The sequence below is a fragment of the Tasmannia lanceolata genome, unplaced genomic scaffold, assembly GCF_043159265.1.
Source record: "Tasmannia lanceolata isolate RefF3 unplaced genomic scaffold, GAP_Taslan_0.1 ptg000013l, whole genome shotgun sequence".
In the NCBI taxonomy this organism is placed as follows: Eukaryota; Viridiplantae; Streptophyta; class Magnoliopsida; order Canellales; family Winteraceae; genus Tasmannia; species Tasmannia lanceolata.
In genome coordinates this window covers 4,853,667-4,874,272 of record NW_027518690.1, presented here as the reverse complement: position 1 = coordinate 4,874,272, position 20,606 = coordinate 4,853,667, and the positions used below count along the sequence as shown (strand labels likewise).

Below are 20,606 nucleotides of genomic sequence, written 5' to 3'. Positions count from 1 at the left end.
GTTTGACCAGAGTTAAACCACGTCAAGTGACCTACAAATAGAGGGCCCTAAATGAAGGATCAGATATCGTGGGCGTGGGTACACTAGTCACTGAACTTTTCTCGCCTTAGAAATAGCGAGTTTCACTGCCCTTAAACATCAGATTGTGCCAAATAATACAAAAATGTTTACTTGCTGCAGAAAACTAAAAGAGAATCGTACTGGGTGTGCATGTTATGAGCAATAGCGTTTTAGATATGTAGGCCAGTGGATGCTGAACAAGCTATATTTCGAGGACTCGTGAAACTGATAACACTTGCAAATAGGTTTTTTTTTTTTTTTTTTTAAAGAGACTTTGTGTCAAACAATCGAAGAGAATTCACAATACTGGTGCAATTGAGATTTTTTTCTATATCATACAATTGAAGAGAATTGCAGAGATTACAGGGGTTCAGAATTACTTGAATTAGGAGTCGGAGGTCTGAACTATGGAGACAATAACAGTAACATCATCCAACTTCCCGCCGGTAAATGAAGCGTACCCAGCTCCTTGGGCTGCATCCGCAAATGGACTTCTCGCTGATGCCGACCTCCCCACCTCTTGTGCCCTCATTGCCAAGAGCTCCGCTATCTCCTAAATCACGCAAACCAATGTAATTAAGAAAACTCAGTTACACTATTTTTTTCAATGGAAACTCAATTAAATAATAAATTAACGCTATCACGCTCGTCACAGACATAGTCACAAATATCTCCAACTTTTTCAAAATATTGCAATTTTTATCACAACTTTTTATAAAACTACAAAATCCCTAAATAATCCCAATATTTTTATTTTTTATCCTTTACTGGGAGAAATATCATGATAATATCATGATAATTTTATTATATTTTTAATTCTATATTTTCCTTAAATTATACATTTTCACAAATTTTTTTTTAGGGAAATGATATCAGCGTAACCATGTTTTAATAATTGCACAAAATCAGCTTATCTTTTCTCTTTTAATTGGCTCGTGAGAGCCTTTTGGGAACTGTAACTGTAATAACCTTTGACAGCTCTTTATATAATAAAAGATAGGGTTAGTGCAAATACCAAAACATGGTTGTGCTGATATCATTTCCTTTTAAATATTCTATTTTTTTCCAGTTTTTTGTCCGATATAAACCCGAAAGTAACAAAAAAAATTAAAAGGATTTAGTAGGGACCATCGCAGAAGGCATTTCACGCTTGGGATGAAACAGACAGTTGCCATAACGATTGGCACTCGGACAAACTTAGCCCAACTCTATTCTACCGTCACAGGGCGACCCTAGGGACCATCGCAGAAGGCATTTCGCACTTGGGTTGTTGCATGCGAGAGCAGCCACCTCAGATGAATTAAATGTAAAAGACAAAATCTGAGCCTCTGTGACTGCAACAGCCCAAGCGCGAAATGCCTTCTGCGATGGTCCTTAGTAAATCCCAAAATAAAATACCCAAGATATACACTTCCCGAGAAATTTCAGAGGCAAAATATTTGTGACTATGGTCACAGATAATTGATCTGCACGCATTGTGTATGAATTCCAGGAAAGGTTGATTTTCAGACCTTTGGTTTCAACTTGGCTTGCAAAGACTTGGAGACGAGCAATTCTATTTCTTTTTCATACAGATTGTCAAAAAGCCCATCGGTTGCAGTGACGATTACATCACCTTGGTCTAAGACAATATCATAGCGCTGAAATATAAAGAGCATAAACATAGGAATATTAAAATGAGTATTTGCCATTGTTTTCTATGGCAAGAAGAAAATATTTGCATAATTATTATGGCCTACTGACGCTTTGAAAGGTTTTGGACAAGAACTGGTTATGAAATAACTGTACCTCTATAAATTTTGAGGGATCATCGCCTCTTTGAATCTGCAAGGGAAAATTGAACTCGTACACCATTGGAGAGGACCTTCGAAAAACAATACCATTTCTTATTATGATGAATCCAGAGTCTCCAATATTCGCCACATGGAGGACCTGCTAAAACATCTGATGTCAAATGAAGCAGGGATTTTTGGATGTAAAATGTTGTACTAGCAAATACTGAATCACCAAGCCAACAATAGCACAACACCCCAAGTAGTATCTTCTACAAGTGTGTCAAGTAAATTTATACACAGAAATTTTACAAATTTTACAAACTGATGTCAACAAGTGGAAACAAGTAGATATTTTCATGTAAGGAGTCAGATTAAGTCTCATTTACTACAGATGCTAGCATACGCTTAAAGCATAATCAAGAAAATATGAACATGCCATATGAATTGAGTGTGTAAAATGCAAGATGAAAAACCGTTAAAAAAAACTGCAAGGTGAAAAGCCTTATTATATCCAGTTCATACGCAAACTGGATTTAAAATGCAGTTCTTGCACCCAAAACTTATAAGTATGCTTATAAACTCAAGAGGTCTTACAACCTGCAACAACTAACTAAAACCGCAGCATCAAATCAATTGTGTAAAGAAGAGGTAAAGAATGGGAATTTTTTACATTTCACCACCAAAATTGATTATGACGGTCGTGTGAAAACTGGACAAACCTCGAAGTATTCTTTAATTGCCATTAGAACTTTTCGTGTGCGCATGCATTCGTTGTAAAAAACATGCAGTGTAATTGTGCAGGAGAAACTTGAGTAGAACAGCGGACATTAGCTCCTTGGCTATTGTTCTGAGAGAAATTGGACCATATGCTAAAACCAAAAACAATTATGAAAGATGTTTTTATGTTAATCCAAGCTACAATGACGGGAGTGTATACAATTACAATGTGAGACTCAAAAATAAAACTTCAAAACAGGAAATGGATGGGAAGCATCATCAAAAGTGAACATAAATCATGTAAAAAGCCTCATTGGAAGTGAACCAAAAGGACGTAGAGAGAGAGAGTGGGAGGATATAGATGGTTAGGGAGGAAGGTTAATGTAGGTTACAATTACAAGAAGTATAGAGAACTTGACAACTTATTAGAATTACAAGTTTTATATGCTTTATTCATTTAGATTAATGAATAGTTTTTGGAAAAATATTCAGATAAGTTATATTGGAAACTTCAGATCTGTTTTTAAGTTTTAAATATACTCCTTCGGCAATATGAAAAGGGGAAAACACTCTTAGGAAAAAATAATCACTGAAATAGGAGGTATAGAGAAAGCTGTAACAAGCGAGGTTTTGTTAAATTTGGAAGCGAGCTTTCGACCCAGCTAGGGAACTTCCGGTAACTATGATTAAATCCATGTTAAGAGAACACCTTACTGAGGCTGTTTCAGAAGTCAAAAGGATACTACCAAGTACCAAGCCGTGTTTAAAAACAAGGATGTGGCGCAGAACGCGGCCGAAGAAAATCCTAGTCGACTCGGTACGACGCGGCTGGGTACTCGGTTGACGCATTCATAATTCGGAAGAGTCAAAAGGAGGTTTTATTGACTCTGAAGGGCAAAACACGGAACGGGGCCAAGGGAAAAGGGAGTCGAGGGGGAGTACACGATGACGCGGGGAGTTTCAAAACTATGCTATCAAGAGAACTAAAGCTTATTAAAAACAGCAGTGAACATTAGATGATTGGTCCATGGACTAAAAGAAAGTACCATCAAAATAACATACCTGACCATCAAAATAAGCAACCACAATAGTAGATGACCCAGGAGAACTTGATTCAGCAGTACTTTGGATGAGAATTTGGTCTGGTTCAATTCCCGGAGCTCCTTGACATTCCGACACAAACTTTACACAATTTTCCATCAGCTCTCGGGCATACAGTCCTGCATTGATCCCTGAAAAAGTAAAATAGAACATATCAGAAATAACAACATTACTAGCCATAACTATCGGATAGAAGATAACTTTATTTTTAACAACAGTGAAAGCTGATGCGTACATTGGAAAAAAGGGACAAAAACTTATGACGTATAAAAGGATTACCCTCAAGAGACCACTGACCAACTCCGTCAGCCACGCCGAACCAATTCTCACATGCAATGAAAAAAGCATCCTCACCACCTGTCAATGCCTGGCATTATTACTCTAATATTACTAACCTAAATATTTCCTTTAATGCCAAACAGCTAAGTACTCAAATATTGAAGATCTTGTACGTTGTAGGTTCTTAATTAAACATATGAAGAATAGCTATATAATTTCAGAAACTAACCATACTTAAATGGTTTGCAGTAGTACTCTATAGTCTATATTGCCAGAATAACAAGCAAGTTTTTACATACTTAGAAATAAGCAACATTCCTTCAAAATAATGAACTGTCAGAAGTTTCTGTAGGCTTCCTTCCAGAATTCCTTCTTAGTTTGTATCAATGGAAACCATTAAAGAGAAGATCACCTTGAGGGGCAGAAATAACTGTGGTTGAGTTAAATAGTCAAGGGCAAGATATGACAGAAGTCACTGTTAGCTTCATATATCACAGTGTAAAGGATCAACAGTTCTCAGCACTGGAAAAACTCATTTTATGTATTCAATTATTTAAAATAAACTTCACAGATCTAGACCATGGAAGACATTTTATACCACAGTCTTTACAATGTAAGGTTGCAGCCCCAGATTATCTTTCGGAGAAATAGCATGGTTTTCTACCCTTTTCTCGTTTTCACTTAAAGGCAACACATAGTATATGTGATTTTGAAAATAATCATATATGGTGCAGATCACCTACAGTATGTGACATAAGGCTAAATTGTTAATGAGAAGACTTCATCCATGCCGGTGATGACCTTCATGTTAATTAGAAGACTCCATAACCCTCTAATGACTTAAAAATTCTCCCCCCACTTAAAATTCCCGTAATACATATGTGAAGCCTATTTAAAACTCTCATAACTCAAAAAACTTAAGTTATACCCCTATTATAACTTAAGGAACTCAAAAGACACTTAACAATTATAATTTGGACCTTAGGATGGTCTTCATCACCTTGACCCAAAGGTTTAGGATTATCACAACAAATCGATTTGTTACCTTGATTCATGACATAACTTCGCTTGTAGGAGATTGTCGGCACCCTTTTTTGGTAATCATAATTCAGTACAAACTGCATTCCACTAGGTGTTGGACGTTGTTAAACTATTCTTGAAGCTTCATCGTAAAACTCTATCATTTGTATGTGTTTCCATACGTTTTTGTGATTTTTAAGGATTTTCAATGAAATTTCTAACCAAAATCGAAATGTTTCTGTTTCCATGTTGACCTAAACGGAAACCAAAACCGAAATTTAAAACATTGCTTTCAATGATGAAGCTGCGAAAAATGCAAGAGAAACATCTTATTCAAGGTTAGGCGTAGAAAAAGTAAACATTTCTACTTATTGTCCAGTGCACCATAGAACCTCACGAGTAGCAACAAGAATTTGATTAAAAATGACTTCCTCTGACTTCTACAAGGCTTACAAAAAATGACTGCTACCCGATCATATCCAAAGTCACTCAGAAAATCAATGGTTCGAACAATCGTTTCCTCTCTACAGCTGGCCGGGTGGAGCTAGTGAAATCTGTCATCCAGTCTTATCAGATTTTCTGGTCTTCATCATTCAACATTCCAGTGGGCATTATAGACCAGCTGGAGAAAATTTGCAGAGATTTTGTGTGGGCTGGGAGTGCAAGAAAGAAGAAAATCCATGCTGTTGCGTGGGAGGTTATTTGTAGACCTAAGGAGGAAGGTGGGCTTGGACTCCGTGGATTGAGAGATATCAATTCTGCTCTTCAACATAAATTGTTTTGGAGGCTTCTCCAAGGAGATACCTCTTTATGGAAGGACTGGATTCAAGCGAAGTACATCAAGACGAAGAACATATGGACAATGAAGTCCCCTTCCAAACCCTCATGGGCTTTCCGAAGCATTTTGAAATCAAGGGAGATTGTAAAGGAAAAGATCTGCTATATTGTGGGGAAAGAATCAGAAATTGATTATTGGACCCAACCTTGGCACCCGGATGGCATCATAGAACAGAATTTCTCCAAGACTGGGTCATATTATTCTCTATCCTCTGTAAAGCGCCTAGACGAAATTCACCGCCACTCTTGTTGGCACCCAATTTTGAACAAACCTTCGCTCAAGGAGGAGAAAATCTTTATGAGGAAAGCATTGTTTCATGAGGAATGCAGTAACAAGGTAATTTGGAAGCCCGCTGTTGATGGTGAATTTTCTGTGAAGAGTGCTTGGGACAGCGTAAGGTCTAACACAGCAAAGTGCCATGGGTGAAAACACTCTAGTTTGTGGGCCACATTCCGAGACATGCTTTAATAGCCTGGAAGGCAATACAAGGGAAATTACTCACAAGAGATCATCTGATCTTCAGAAACATCTCTATTGACGAGAAGTGTCCCCTTTGTAAAGCTGAGAGAGAGTCTATAAATCACCTCTTCTTTAAATGTGGGTACGCCTCCTGGGTATGGAGGTCTATTCTCTGGCGTTATGGAACCCGTAGAAAAACGAAGTGCTCTGTTAATAACGAAGAAGAATGGATCAGAAATGAAAGAAGAGGTCGAGGTCAATATGCCACTGGTATTCGAATTGCTTTTGCTTCTGCCATTTACCAGTTGTGGAGAGAAAGAAGACAAATCAGCTCATAAATCCGTTGTTCTAAGAAGGATTCTTCAAGATGTGAGGACTCGAATAAACTTTCTAAATCTCAGAGAGGATGATATGGAGTTCAAAGTTATAACGGCTAACCATTTCGGATACAAGCATATGAGAAACAAAAAAGAAATTAATTGTTGCAGGTGGACTTTACCTGGTGACCTTGAGTATAAATTGAATACTGATGCTTCCCTAACAGACTCTGGTGGTGGGTTAGAGGGAATCATCAGAAATGGGGGGGAGAGGCAATCTTTGCTTACTCTATCAACACTGAAAGTGCAGAAATCTTCGAGCTAGAAATCCAGGCAATATGCTTTGGAGTTCGGGTGGCAAAAAATCTGGGCCTTTCAAAGCTGTGGATAGAAGCAGACTCTACTTTTGCTGTCAACTGTCTCAATTCAGTTTCCCCCCCTCCTTGGAGAAAGTTGCCATTGATCCGGAATACTTGGAAGGATTGGAAAGACATAGATTGGAGAATCACACAGATTTGGAGGGAAGGAAATATGGTAGCAGATTACTTATCCAAAAGAGATTGCATATGCAAAGGCAAAAACATCCCAATTTCAAAATTTCCCATTGATCTGCTGAGATTACTGGACAGTGACAAGAGAGGGATGATTTACTTTCGAAAGCCTCAGTGAATTTGCTGTCTGCTCAATCCTCTTTTATGTATTTCTCTATTTAGGACTGGTGATCTCCTGTAGCTTGTATATTGTTGTTTTTCTTTAGCCCTTGGTGGCTTGTAGCAGCATGCTAAGTTAGGTCCTTGGTGGCCCACTCTCTGTATTTCTCCTTTTCTTTTAATATATCTGGTGGGGGTCTTGCCCAACCCCAGCTTAATCATTAAAAAAAAAAAAAAATTGATTAAAACTATATATGCCTCGTGAAAATTATTGTGAGACGAACAATATAACTACAAATTTATTTATAGTCATGCATATCCACCACTCATGATCAGTTTGGGGCCATTTGAAGCCTATCAATCATGCTTGCCAGCAAGCACTTCTTTTTTGTGGGAAAATTTACATGTACAATTACAAGGGTGCATTTACTACTCTTTTCCACATGAGATCCAAGAGTGAAGAAGTTGTGTTAAATTTTAGTTAAACTGTTGGGAGTACCTTAGAAGGATGTGGCAACATAGCGGCACCAGAGGACACACAAAAGCTTGGCATTGATGTCGCCTTTAACCTGCATTATAAATTAAATAGACAAGGAAGAACAGATGCAAATTATATTCCAAGATTCTTTTTCTTTAATGGTTATATTCCAAGATTCTTGAAAATAAACTTTAGCAGTTTCAACAGAAATTAATTCTAAATGCATGCAGAAATGTCAAAAACAAAATATTTACTTTGTAAAAGACGGAGCGCCAAAGAACAACAAAATGGATGACAGGTTTAAATTGAAAGTCTGATAGATGGTGCCTGCCTCTTTTTCTATTTTTCATGGTAGATGGTCTCTATCACCTTGACTGTGACCCTCCTCGTGCCATGTTGCATACTTTTGTTGATGCTTATCAATGGAATTGCCGTCTCGGCCATCCCTCCCTTCCCCGACTTCAGCAGTCCTTTGTTGTTTCTGGCCCTCTTCAGCCCTTTCAATGCGAGTCATGACAGCTCGGGAAACACCATCAAGTGTCATTCCCATCTTGGGTCGTTAGTCGTGCCACTACTCCTTTTTGAGCTAGTGCATTCTGATGTATGAGGTCCCTCTAGGATCATGTTTCCCTCTGGTTATCGATATTTTGTCGTCTTCGTGGATGATTTCTCTCGTATGACTCGGTTGTTTCTCCTTAAAGACTGCTCTGAGATCTTTCATGCTTTTTGCACGTTTCATGCAGAGATTACTACCCAATATGCTTGTTCTCTTAAGTGTTTGCGCACTGATAATGCTAGGGAGTACTTCTCAGTTGCCTTTCGAGATTTCTTATCCACCCATGGCATTATTCATCAGTCTTCTTGCGCATACACCTCCCAGCAAAATGGTGTTGCTGAGAGGAAACTCCGATACTTGATATGGCCCGCACTCTTGTCTCTCAAATGCGAGTTCTTCATCTCTATTGGAGCAATGCCATCCTTACATCTTGTTTCCTGGGTAATCGACTCCCCTCTTATGTTTTAGATGGCACCCCCCTTCTCGGTCTTACACCCTCAGGGGGATCCATTTCCCCTCACTCCGCAGATTTTTGGTTGTGTTTGTTTTGTTTACAACCTCTCACCCGGCCTGGATAAATTGGCCCCTCAGGTGGAGCGATGTGTCTTTCTAGGGTATTCTCTCACCCAGAAATATTATCAATGTTATAGTCCTCGACTACGACGCTTATTCGTTTCCGTTGATGTCACATTCTTGGAGTCTGTCTCCTACTTTACTGCTCATGCGGAAAGTAGTCCCATTGTATTCGACCCTCAGGTTCATCTTCATGTTCCTGTTCTACCTGATCGTGTATGTTCACCCTCTTTACCATTGCAGCTACCCTCGGCTCCTCCTCCTCCTCCTCCAACTCCTATGCAGGTTTATCAGCGGCGACAGAGGCCAGATGCACTCCACCCTACTCCCAAGGCATCGTCTTCTCAACTGGCGATCACGGCTCCTTCATCTTAGGTACTTCTTCTTCCCTCTTTAAATGTGGTTGTAGACTCCCCTATTGCCTCACGTACCCGTTCTCGCACCACTGCTCATCCTATCTCCTCTTATGTTTCTTATGATCACCTAATCCCTTCTTTTCGTAGCATTGTCTCCTCCTTGTATTATGTTTATTTGCCTAGGTCTGTTCAGGAAGCTCTTGCTCACCCCGGTTGGCGTGCTGCTATGGACAGCGAGATGGCCATTCTTGAGGCTAATCATACTTGGTGGTCACTCCTGCTCCTGGTGCTCAGCCTATGGGATGTCGATGGGTCTATGCCATCAAATATTTTCTAGATGGGACTATTGAGCGCCTTAAGGTGCGCCTCGTTGCCAAAGGATATACTCAAACCTATGGGATTGACTACACAGAGACATTTTCTCCTGAAGCAAAACTCCCCTCCGTACGTGTGCTTATATCTCTAGCCGTCAACTAAGGGTGGCCATTATATCAGCTCGATGTCAAAAATGCATTCCTCCTTGGAGAACTGGTTGAGGAGGTGTATATGGAGCAACCTTCTGGGTATGTTGCTCAGGGGAGATGTCCTCCCCAGTTTGTCGGCTTCGAAAATCATTATATGGCCTCAAACAGTCGCCTCGAGCTTGGTTTGGAAAGTACAGTGATGCTATCATGCGATATGGCATGAAACAATGCGTTGTTGATCACTCAGTATTTAGCCACCAGTCAGATGCTGGTCATGTCCTTCTCATAGTCTATGTGGATGACATCATCATTACAGGGAGTGACACAGTTGGCATACAGAGGTTGAAGGCCTTTCTGCAAAAAGAATTCTCCACAAAAGACCTTAGATGCCTTCAATATTTTCTGGGGATTGTAGTAGCTTACTCGGGTAGTACTCTCTCCCTCTCACAACGAAAGTATGTATTAGTTCTACTAGATGAGACAGGGTCGTTGGGTGTGAAACCAGCTGCCACTCCCATGGATCCAACTACAAAGCTACTCCCAGAGGAGGGCGACTTGTTAGAGAACCCTGGCAGGTATCGACGGCTAGTTGGGAAACTCATATACCTCACAATCACTCGCCCAGATATTACATATGCAATGAGGGTTGGTAGCCAGTTCATGAGTGCTCCTTGTACCTCCCACTGCGCAGCTGTCATGATTATGCGATATTTGAAAAGCACCCCAGGGAAAGGGCTGTTTTTCAAGAGACATGGCCATAAGAGGATAGAAGGGTTTTGTAATGCTGACTGGGCAGGGTCACGACGGATAGACGATCTACGACTGGGTATTGTACCTTTGTTGGAGGTAATTTAGTATCCTGGCGCAGTAAGAAGCAAAACGTTGTATCAAAGTCGAGGGTTGAAGCCGAATACGGAGCTATGTCACACACTGGTAGTGAGCTTATCTAGCTGCGTTCTCTTCTAGCTGGGATTGGATTCACACCATCATCACCAGCTCAGTTGTATTGCGACAATACCAAACACATAGAGGTGGACTGCCATTTCATACCACATAGAATCCAACAGGGAGAGATATACACTACTTTTACTCGGTCAACAGATCAGCTAGCATGCTCTTACCAAGCCCTTGAGTAGAGCTAAACTAAGTGATATTTGTAACAAGCTAGGAATGCACAATATAAACATTCCAACTTGAGAGGGAGTGTTAGAAGTGTGTATGCCTAAGGGCAGTTTGGTCTTTTGTATCCTCTCTTTATACATACATAAGTGAGGGGGAGCTAATCCTCAACTCACTCATTCTGTTCTCTTCTAATCTCTAACAAATATGCATGCTCAGAGTTAAAGACTCTGTAAGAGCATTATGACTGCTTCACTGCGACAAATGGAGCATCATCAATATCCATACTCAGAGTTAGGAGAAGAATTGACATGGCTAAGTTAAGACTTTGTTAAAGCAGTATGACTGGTTTACAATTTACTGTTTTTCACTATGTATATTCAATTAAGTTGCTGTCTGACATATTTGTACCCATTTTGATGGAACAAAATCCATATTTGAGGCGGTTAATCAAACCATCTCTTGGTCAGGGTATTGCATTCATAGACATCTTCATTGGAGTTACTGCACATTCAAGGTAAATGGGAAAATTGAAAATTGCAGAAATGGTAGTTGCCATATGGAAAGGTCTGTGCCTCCTAAGATCATCTTATGTCAGGATGCATGAAGGCAAGAAAGTTTAGCTAAGTCTTCCGTAATGTTAAGTAGTATGATATGAGGATTTCTAGAAGCAAAACAATGTGGCTTCATGCATTTTTTTTTTTTAAATCTTTGGATATAACACACCCACCAAAGCCTCTTCGTAGCAATGTTATCAGTGCTAATAAGTCTTCTAAACCCCTTGTTCTAAGTGAACAACCATGTTATTAGTGCTAATAAGTCTTCTAAAACTCTGATTCACAATTGAGTTTCCCTAGTGCTTCCATCAAACGAAGCACTAGACTCACTCAACTTGGAAATAAGGCATTGAAAGAACTTCACAGACATTCACCCCGTACTTCTTTCGAGGGAAATACTCGCTTAGCGCACAGCTCTCCTGTAGCTTATTGTTGAACTTAATTGTACTCTGATTGCAAAACTTAATTGCACTAGGTCTCCACACTAACCCTTAAGTTTTAAGAATTCAATATCTTTGAGTTGGTGGTAAGTGAGTAGAGCTAGCCTCTGAGCGGATCGAATAGAGTTATCACGATCATGGCGATGAAGGGCGTTAGGTTGCCCTACAAGGAGAGCCACCCCACGCCACAACCCAAAAAAAAAAAAAAAATCTCGGATCTCCTAAGATCATCTCATGTCAGGATGCATGAAGGCAAGCTAAGTCTTGCGTAATGTTAAGAATCAAAATAATGTGGCTTCATCTTTTTTTTTAAAAATCTTTGGATGTAACACACCTCAAAGCCTCTTAGCAGCAATGCTATCAGTGCTAATAAGTCTTCTAAAACTCTTATTCTCCGTGAGCAACCAAACACATGAGGCAGATTGGCACTTCACATACTGAAGGTAATGCCATGGAATCATCATCTTTTCAATATTATCAAACAACCAATCACTGAAAAAGAACGAAAACTTTCAATATATGTTCTAATTTTTAGCATGTACAGCTTTCACTCCCTTCTACTCTATAGAATCCCAAATTGTTCTCAATAATGCATTGAGATATATTTTGCCGTTTTACACTCCAAATCACCCTAAAGTTATCTTTTATTTTTTAGGGATATCATCACCACAAGGGCTATCAACGCTATGGAAAAACGTGATGGGTGTACTGTAATACAATGACATTGAGATGTTGTTCACAAATCAACAAGCTACCCTTTACCATGTGCATAACCATCTTCAGTCTGTCAGCCAGCACTTTCGCTAACACCTTGTATAAGCACCCCATTAAAAAATTCATGAAACTTTTCAAGAATTCAAGACACCCATTCATAAATCTTTCAAGGGTCTTTATCATTGATCAACCTTCTGTCCTACGTCAATTAGGATTAGAGCTGCATGCATAATGATCTTTATGTACCCTTCCTGCACCAATTGGCATTAGAGCGAAGCATTAGTTGTTCCTTCACTGGTCCTACATCAGTTTGATATCAGAGTGAAGCATAAAGTCCTTCCTTCATTGGTCCTGCATCAGTCACCAAGACAGTTCACCCATATTGGCATACATCTCTAGAACTGTTGTTTCGTGTCAACTAGTGCCCAAGTGCTTCCACTTGTCGGCATGACTAAAAATCAAAATGTAGAAAGTGTCAAGGTAATATTTTGTTGAGAAAGTGTTCATCTAGGCTGTTAGTGAAGGGCTTCATTTAAAAAATGTAACAAACACAGATATCTTTCTGGTGTTACAACCACCAAATGGAGACATTACCATTAGGTGTAATAGAAGATACACATATCTTTAATTTGGAATTCAACATATAGTGCAAGGTAGGCGAATGAGTCAAAGTCTGCTGTTAGGGAAGGACTCCATTTTAAAAATGTAAAGAACACAGATATCTTTCAGGTGTTACAACCACCAAATGGAGACGTTACCATAAGGTGGAATAAAAGATACAGAAGCTCTAATTTGGCATTCAACATATAGTGCACAGTAAGTGGATCAGTCAAAGTCCACAAGCATGCAAGGAATTTCTGCATAAAAGAAGTCAAACTATAGCGCATGTAGCCAAGCCAAGTGATCCCCATGTTCAAATTCATTAGAGTTGGGCTTAAACAGAGAGCATGTCCACACACACTATAGACTACGTTGAGACAACATATCCTGGAGAAAAACAGACTGTCATTTTACCTACCATACCAAATGGTTGTGTATAACCACCTAAAATGGAAAAGACAAGGATGAGCATACCTATTAGGATCAATATTATCTTCGATATCATGAATCTGGACAAATGATGAACCTGCTATATTTGCACTCCCGTTGTTCTTTTCATCCCCTTCATTGTTTTCTGATTGAAGATCTGATGAAGGAATTGCTCCTTCTAGCTACAGGTGAGAGAAACATGTAATGAACTTCATCTCATCTTAAAGTATAAGAAGTCTATAACATTGTGTCCTTCAAACATTACATTTTGTTTCAAATTTCATTATGAAATCATTACAAAATTTTGGCAAAAAAATGAGGCTTATAAAGAGGAAATCATGTCAGTCTAGTACATTAGGAGCACGTTAGGCACTTTCAATTTAAATGGCACTAGAAATTGGAGGCATACCAAGCAAGTCATCCAAAAAGCATGACAATAAAATAATAGCACGTATTACAAATCTATATAATCATCATAAAAAAATACTTGAATCTTAATTCAAATTTCTATCCATTTGTTTATATTGAAGTAGTCTGAGTATGATTTAAAATGCTTTGTTAACTGTTGTTTGCAAATTTGTATTGGGCATGCTAAATCTGTGATTTATTTACTCGCTCGTTTTGCGGGACTAATGTGGATAAAACAACATTTTTCAGACTCGGTGACTGAACCCGGAGGGAGATCGATTTAGTGTAGACCTAGTTATCTGGAAGCATCATAGTTGGTTAGGTTGGATTAGTATTTTCTTTTTGATATTGTACATATGTATTTTTGTCAGACTCTCATATATATATAGTTTAGTTTGGGACAAAGGCTTAGTTGAGTTGAGTTGAGTTGAGTTCATATATAGTTCAGTTTGGTTATTTAGATTGATTTATATTTATGTACCATTGATACAATCTGAGGTGATTCAGTTTTCGATTTGACCTTTCATTCGTGCGAGGTTCGCCCTGGCGCGCAACACCTAACACGTGTCCCAAGGGTCTCATGGCGTGACATTGCTAGACTAAAAACCCACCATATCTCTCTCTCATTGTCCTACAATGAGGGACGTTCACAATCTCACAGAGGGTCCCACAAACGACTGATCTAGATCGTCTCTTTTTCTCTCATTGTACTACAATGAGGGACGTTCACAATCTCACAAAGGGTCCCACATACAACTGATCTCAACCGTCCATCTGGTGGGCCTTTCTTTGGATCTCCTGTGGCCGAAACAATCAAATCAATCATGCAATCATAACATCAAATACTGTATATTTTTTTGTTGTTGAAGAACATAAATGGCCAAAAAACAAAATCTATCCAACGGTTCACATTAAATGATTAAAAACACACACTATTGAATGTTCGGATTGCATGATTACCGTGATTCGCAGGGCACTAATACATAATAGGTTTGAGTAGAGATGGTGGGCCCTACCCACCAACAACAGCAGGGGTTAAATGGTGGCCCCATCCCATCAATTCTTGTAGTGTAAACGGGTGAGCCCACATGGGGTGGAGATGGTGGTCCCTACCTTAACAAGAATTTAAGCAAGGGAAATTGATTGCTCCAAAATGATAAAGCCAATAAACACAATAGCATGCAAGATAAAGAGAATAAGCAAAAATAAAATACAAGTGAAAGAATAGATATGGAGAGAAGAAGAGCACCAAGGATTGAGAGAAGAGGCTTACACACACGATTTATAATGGTTCGGTCCTAAACCAAGACTTACTCCACTCTTCTCAAGTTTGTTTCCTTGAGGTAATCCACTAAATAACATCCTCCTTAGTGGTTGGATTTGAGCCCAATTACAATTTCCCCTTGATGGCCGAGATAGAGCCAATTCATCAAGTTTGCATGCTCCAAGGGATTTAAGTTAGGTTCCCTTCCACCTTTACAACGATATTATGAAAAAGAATGAAGAATACAATTGTTTTGGCTCCTCTTAGGCTGATTGCACAATATAGAGCTAGATGAAGATCTCTCCAAATGAATACAAGCAAGCGTTATTCCAAAACTCTCAAAGATTGATCACAAATTCAAGGCACGAGAGTTTGGGTGAGATTTGAAGGCCAAAAGTGGGTTAACAAGTTTAAAACATGGCTTGGGGAAGTTCTTAGATCATTAAAGTTAAGTTAATTAATATACATAACCAAAAATCCAAAACTAGCCATTTCAAGCTCCCAACGGCTCTCTCGGTAGACCCTTGGTCGACCGTGGCGCTAGTCGTTAGGCCTTTAAAAAAACAGTTTGTCGGGTGCAGTAGACTGCAGCATCTCGGTAGACAGTGCGGCAAATATTGGATTTTCCTGTTTTGCGTAGCCCGCTTGTAAAATTCATATCTCTTTCATTTCTTATCGGATTTCGATGTTCTTGTGCTCTACGGATAAGAGAAGAAAGAGAGCTATCTTTTAAAAATAATTTCAAAAATACTTGGAAATTAGTTGGACCAATTATCATAGGATTATGGCCTATGGTCAACTAAGTGTCAATTTGATGCTTTTTCACATTTGGCTCACTTTGGCACTTGGGCTTTGGGTCCACATGTTTCCCCTTGTTATATTATATTATTCGGGCTTTTTAGATATTCTTGAGTGCCTTGAATATGAGAAAATCAAAGGGAGATTGGAATTACAATCTAAATAACCTGACTCCCTTTTTTACTTGATTTTTCCTTGTATGATCCTTCATGATGTTTGGCCTTGCTTGTGATTTTCTTCAAACTTGGGCACTTCTTTGGAAACTCTAGCTTTAGCTTCTTTGATTATGCTTTAGCTTTGGCTTCTTTCTTTGAGCAAGTGATGAGCATGTAATAAACAACCAGGCCTCCAAGACTTGATCTTTCCTTCATGGATCTTCATTTACTTTCCTAGGCTCACTTGATTTTCCAAGATAACTTTAATGCCATGATCTATGCTTCTTGACTTTATTGAAAGACATCTTCAATACAGGCTCAACTGACACAGAATTCATTAGTAAACACATAATGAATCAACTTGTGTTTGGATTCGTCAAAACAACATTAGAAGATTGCCAAGGGTTGAACCATTGGGCTAACAATCTCCCCCTTTTTTTATGATGACAATACACAAGGTGATTATTCAATAAGCTCTACAAAAATAGAAGTTTTCAAGCAAATAATAATCAATTTAAAAGTATATGACTTTAAAACTTATCAAATTTCTCCGTCTAAATATATGATTTATTTCCCTATAAAACTTCTCTTCCCCTAAATATCTCTCCCCCTAAATAATTGTTTTAAAGTGAACGAAAATCCACTAGCCACTTAGACTTTAAAACATATCACTCAACTTCTCCCCGCCTTTGTCATCAACGAAAAGAGGGGTTACACCGAATTTTAAAAGAATATCGGGATTTAGATAGAATATAAAAGCAAATTAAGTCCTCTCCTTAATATTTCAAAACAAAATTCCCACTTTATAATTTAAAAGGTCAATTTGAAAGGAGATTTGAAACATGGGGTTTTAAGAGAATATCAAAGATTTTTGTCTCCCCCTTTGTTAATGAAAATTTCAAACTATAACTCCCCCTTTTTTATTTAAAGTTGCAAATTAAGAGGGGGCTTTCAAAACCAAATTGCTAAGAGTTCATAAGATTACTCATTTAGATTGAACCTTGGACTAAATAATCTCCAAAATTTATGATTTTCAAAATTCACTTCCATTCTTAATTTCGAAATATATATACTCAGTTGAGAACAGGCCTCTAAGACGGAATCTTTTCGAATCAGTTGAGGCAATGAATTATGTATGGATCCGCTTTAGTTAATGCATAGATAAATGGAGCATATGGCATACAATTTGAATGTAATAACATTATAATATTCTCCCTAAAATCTCGTCATGAGATATATAAATATCAGATCTAAGCACATCATGATAAGCATTGAAAAATTAAGATTTTTCAAGTAAGCTTTCCCTATAATTTTTTCATAAGAATAGTGTTTACAAGCTCATGCTCCCCCTGAATAAATGAACATCCACGTACGGCTCCATGAGAAGAGCGGTGGACAGAAATGACCTCGGCACTCATGATGATTCTACTGCTACTGTAGGACCTGTCAGTGCCTCCACACTTGGGCTTGGAACCATACGAAGGAAAGGGAGGGGTATAGGTCTCGATCACGTGTGAGGAAGAAATTGAATCAGGACTATCACTGGGAATCTTTTCACTTGCTCTGTTCACCCGTTTGCCTAATGCTCTCTAGTGCTTGCTCTGCAAGTCCAACTACATATTCCACATGCTCCGCTCACTCTAATCATTGTCGTTCTCGTTTCGCTCTCGCCCCACTTCCCTCTAAGAAAAGGAAAAACTTAGACTCGGATGAGAGCTTAGCTAACGTAAAGGGTGCGGACTCAGACAAATCAATAATTGACAGATGGAGTTTCCAGACAATCCTCCATACACATCTGACATCCCAACATCACCACATGACCCAGCAAACAACTCATCTCAACTGCTCGGTAAAACAACAAACAACTCTTTCGTACCCAAAGAATAAAAAAACATCCCAATTACAATATAGAAAACTAAATGGAAGCTTAGTATACAACAAAAAATAATACAAAAATTCCAGCAATAGAAGAAATTTTAAGGTAAAGTGGGAGGAAAAATTGTAACTAAAGTCATGTTGGCTAGGTCAAATGTAGTGAAATAACAGTCTTTGAGGTGATCTAATTAAAATGTGTGAAAAATACATTTCAATAATAAAGCTGAATGCCTAAATTTGTAAACAAATATTTGACTTGTGGTCTAAGACATATGACAACAACATTAACAGATGAGAAATATAGATTTGTAACTCAGCTCAACATCAAATGTCCTTCACAATGATCATAGTGACATCCGGCAAGTATGAGGAGAGTATAGTATAAGATTCTGTGATGATTCATCAATTATATAGGGTTTATTGTACTTTTGTGTTTCACTCATGAGAAATGTCTATGTGGTGCACTTGTATTTATTTTCTTGTTGATTGAGTATGGAGCAGTGCTCAGTGTTCCCATTTCGAGGGAAAAAAAAAGGAATAATGCCCAACCCACTACAGAAGTCACAAGTGCATTCAAACACTAAAAACAAAACAGAAAGGAATTAAAAATACTAAAAGCAAGGCTGACCATTATCGAGCTTTCGACCGAACCCACATCCTCAGAACTTTCCTCAGATTCGAAATTGATTTCTACATTCCCAACAGCGCCAAGCTCTACAGAAGTATACACTTCAACTTCTTCCGCGTCTTCTGGAACCTTCTCCATGGATTCTAATCCATCCTTATTCAGCGGTGCCACTATTTTACTATCACTGTCTACCACAACCATCTCAGAGTATTCCAATCTATCCTTATTTAGAGGTGCCACTATATTACAATCACTGTCTACCACAACCATCTTAGAGGATTGCAATCTATTGTCGTTCAGAGCTTTCATCACATTGCTATCACTGTCAACTGTTTCCATGGATTCCAACATATTATCGTTCTGAACTCCCATCACTTCACAATCACTGTCAACCATAATCTTCTCTACGGACTCCAATTTATTGACATTCCGGGATATCACCACATTACTATCACTGCCAACCAGAGTCTTCTCTAAGGACTCCAATCCATCGTCATTTGGTGCTACAACCAAATTACCATCACTGACATCCAATATATCGTTTTTTAGGGCTAACACCATGCCATTGTCACTGTCACGAGTCTCCCTACTTCCAAGCCCTAAATCCTCCTTCATAATCTCTCCAACATCATCAGCTTTCTCCTCACCAGCAATCAAACTCTCAACCTCATTGTCTCCTTCCACAAGATTCGAATCAAAATCCGTTTCCGCCGCAATTCCGAATCGGAAAACGAAGCTTCCATCCGAACACTCTGCCGAAATTACCAAATGCCACGTGAATAAGCAGCAACAAGCGAGGTAAAAGCATACCGATCTCAACACAAAGATCTGATCTCTTCTATAAACCCTAAATACCGTCATTTTTTCACAAAAGATTGAAGAAACTAGACGAAATTCAGCTAAAATGGAATGAGATTCAAAGATCTCAAAACAAAGATCTGATCTCTTCTATAAACCCTAAATACCGTCATTTTTCATAAAAGATTGAAGAAACTAGACGAAATTCAGCTAAAATGGGACGAGATTCAAAGATCTCAACACAAAGATCTTATCTCTTCTATAAACCCTAAATACCGTCATTTTTCACAAAAGATTGAAGAAACTAGATGAAATTCAGCTAAAATGGAATGAGATTCAAAGATCTGATGGAATACCGGTTGTGGAAATGAGATCCAGATCAGAAGATAGTGAAGGCGTTGCAGAAGGAGGCACGACGAAGATCTGGAGGTCGGATCTTCTTCGATTCGGAGATCGGAAGATAAAAGGAGAAATCTGTTTGATTGATAACGGCTTGAAAATCGAGATCGTGTGGAAGGACGAGAAGGTGAAGGATCGCAGATCGAGTAACTTGGAGGCGAAATCCGCCATTTTTAGAGGTGGAATTAGGGTTTGGGAGCTTTGTGTTAGGGTTTGGGGATACAGAGCTCATCCATGGGTTTGGAGAAGATGGATGAGATGCATGTTTTGATTTGGGCCATTTGGCACCACGAATTTAGTTTGGAGAGAGGAGCGGATAAACGAGTATAACACTACAACCCATGGATGTGGGTCCCACGATCATTACCTGTTTGGTTGCACAAAAGCAAGGACAATTTACTACTACTACAGGCGTCCAACTCGGGTCGGGTTCAACCCGAAAAAGGTCGTGTCAGGTCGGGTCAGGTCGAGTTTTCACAACCGGGGTTGAGTTCGGGTCGGGTCAGGTCGGGGTGAGGGCTTGGGCAAACCTTACCTGAGTGAAACCCAACATTTTTTATCATTTTTTTCTTTTAGTAATCTTAAAGAAGTCGGGTTGGGTCGGTTGAAATCAGGGCGAAGAAGGAAGTACATATGACTTCCATTACCATTTTGTTGCCGGATTCGGGTTGGGTGTGTCTTTAAAAAACCTCTGACAGGCCGCTGTTATGGACTTATCTTTCCAAAAAAAAAAAAAAAACTCAGGTCGGTCGGTTGGAAAAAAGGGTTACTAGGTTGGT

General features: G+C 39.0%; 1 protein-coding gene across 2 annotated transcripts; it reads right to left on the bottom strand.

Annotated features, from left to right (window-relative positions):
• Nucleotides 1–292: 292 nt before the first annotated feature.
• LOC143889580 (uncharacterized) lies at nucleotides 293–20,132 on the bottom strand. 2 transcript variants are annotated; one of them, XM_077393845.1, is made up of 9 exons: nucleotides 19,785–20,132; nucleotides 18,631–19,382; nucleotides 13,548–13,684; nucleotides 7,716–7,785; nucleotides 3,933–4,020; nucleotides 3,615–3,784; nucleotides 1,849–1,992; nucleotides 1,572–1,700; nucleotides 293–613 (listed from the first exon to the last, which is right to left on the bottom strand). In XM_077393845.1, the coding sequence occupies exons 1-9, from the start codon at nucleotides 19,996–19,998 to the stop codon at nucleotides 446–448; spliced, it is 1,872 nt and encodes a 623-aa protein (XP_077249960.1). In that variant the 5' UTR covers nucleotides 19,999–20,132; the 3' UTR covers nucleotides 293–445. The 2 variants fall into 2 exon arrangements, with proteins under 2 accessions (XP_077249960.1, XP_077249961.1); XM_077393846.1 differs by lacking the exon at nucleotides 1,572–1,700.
• Nucleotides 20,133–20,606: the final 474 nt, after the last annotated feature.

Excerpts from the sequence above, each read along its gene's own strand:
- LOC143889580 (XM_077393845.1), bottom strand. The coding sequence starts at position 19,998 with ATGGCGGATTTCGCCTCCAAGTTACTCGATCTGCGATCCTTCACCTTC. Across the intron at positions 19,383-19,784 it reads GGATCTCATTTCCACAACCG|AGTGTTCGGATGGAAGCTTC; the intron begins GTATTCCATCAG and ends TAATTTCGGCAG. Across the intron at positions 4,021-7,715 it reads TGTTGCCACATCCTTCTAAG|GCATTGACAGGTGGTGAGGA; the intron begins GTACTCCCAACA and ends TAATAATGCCAG.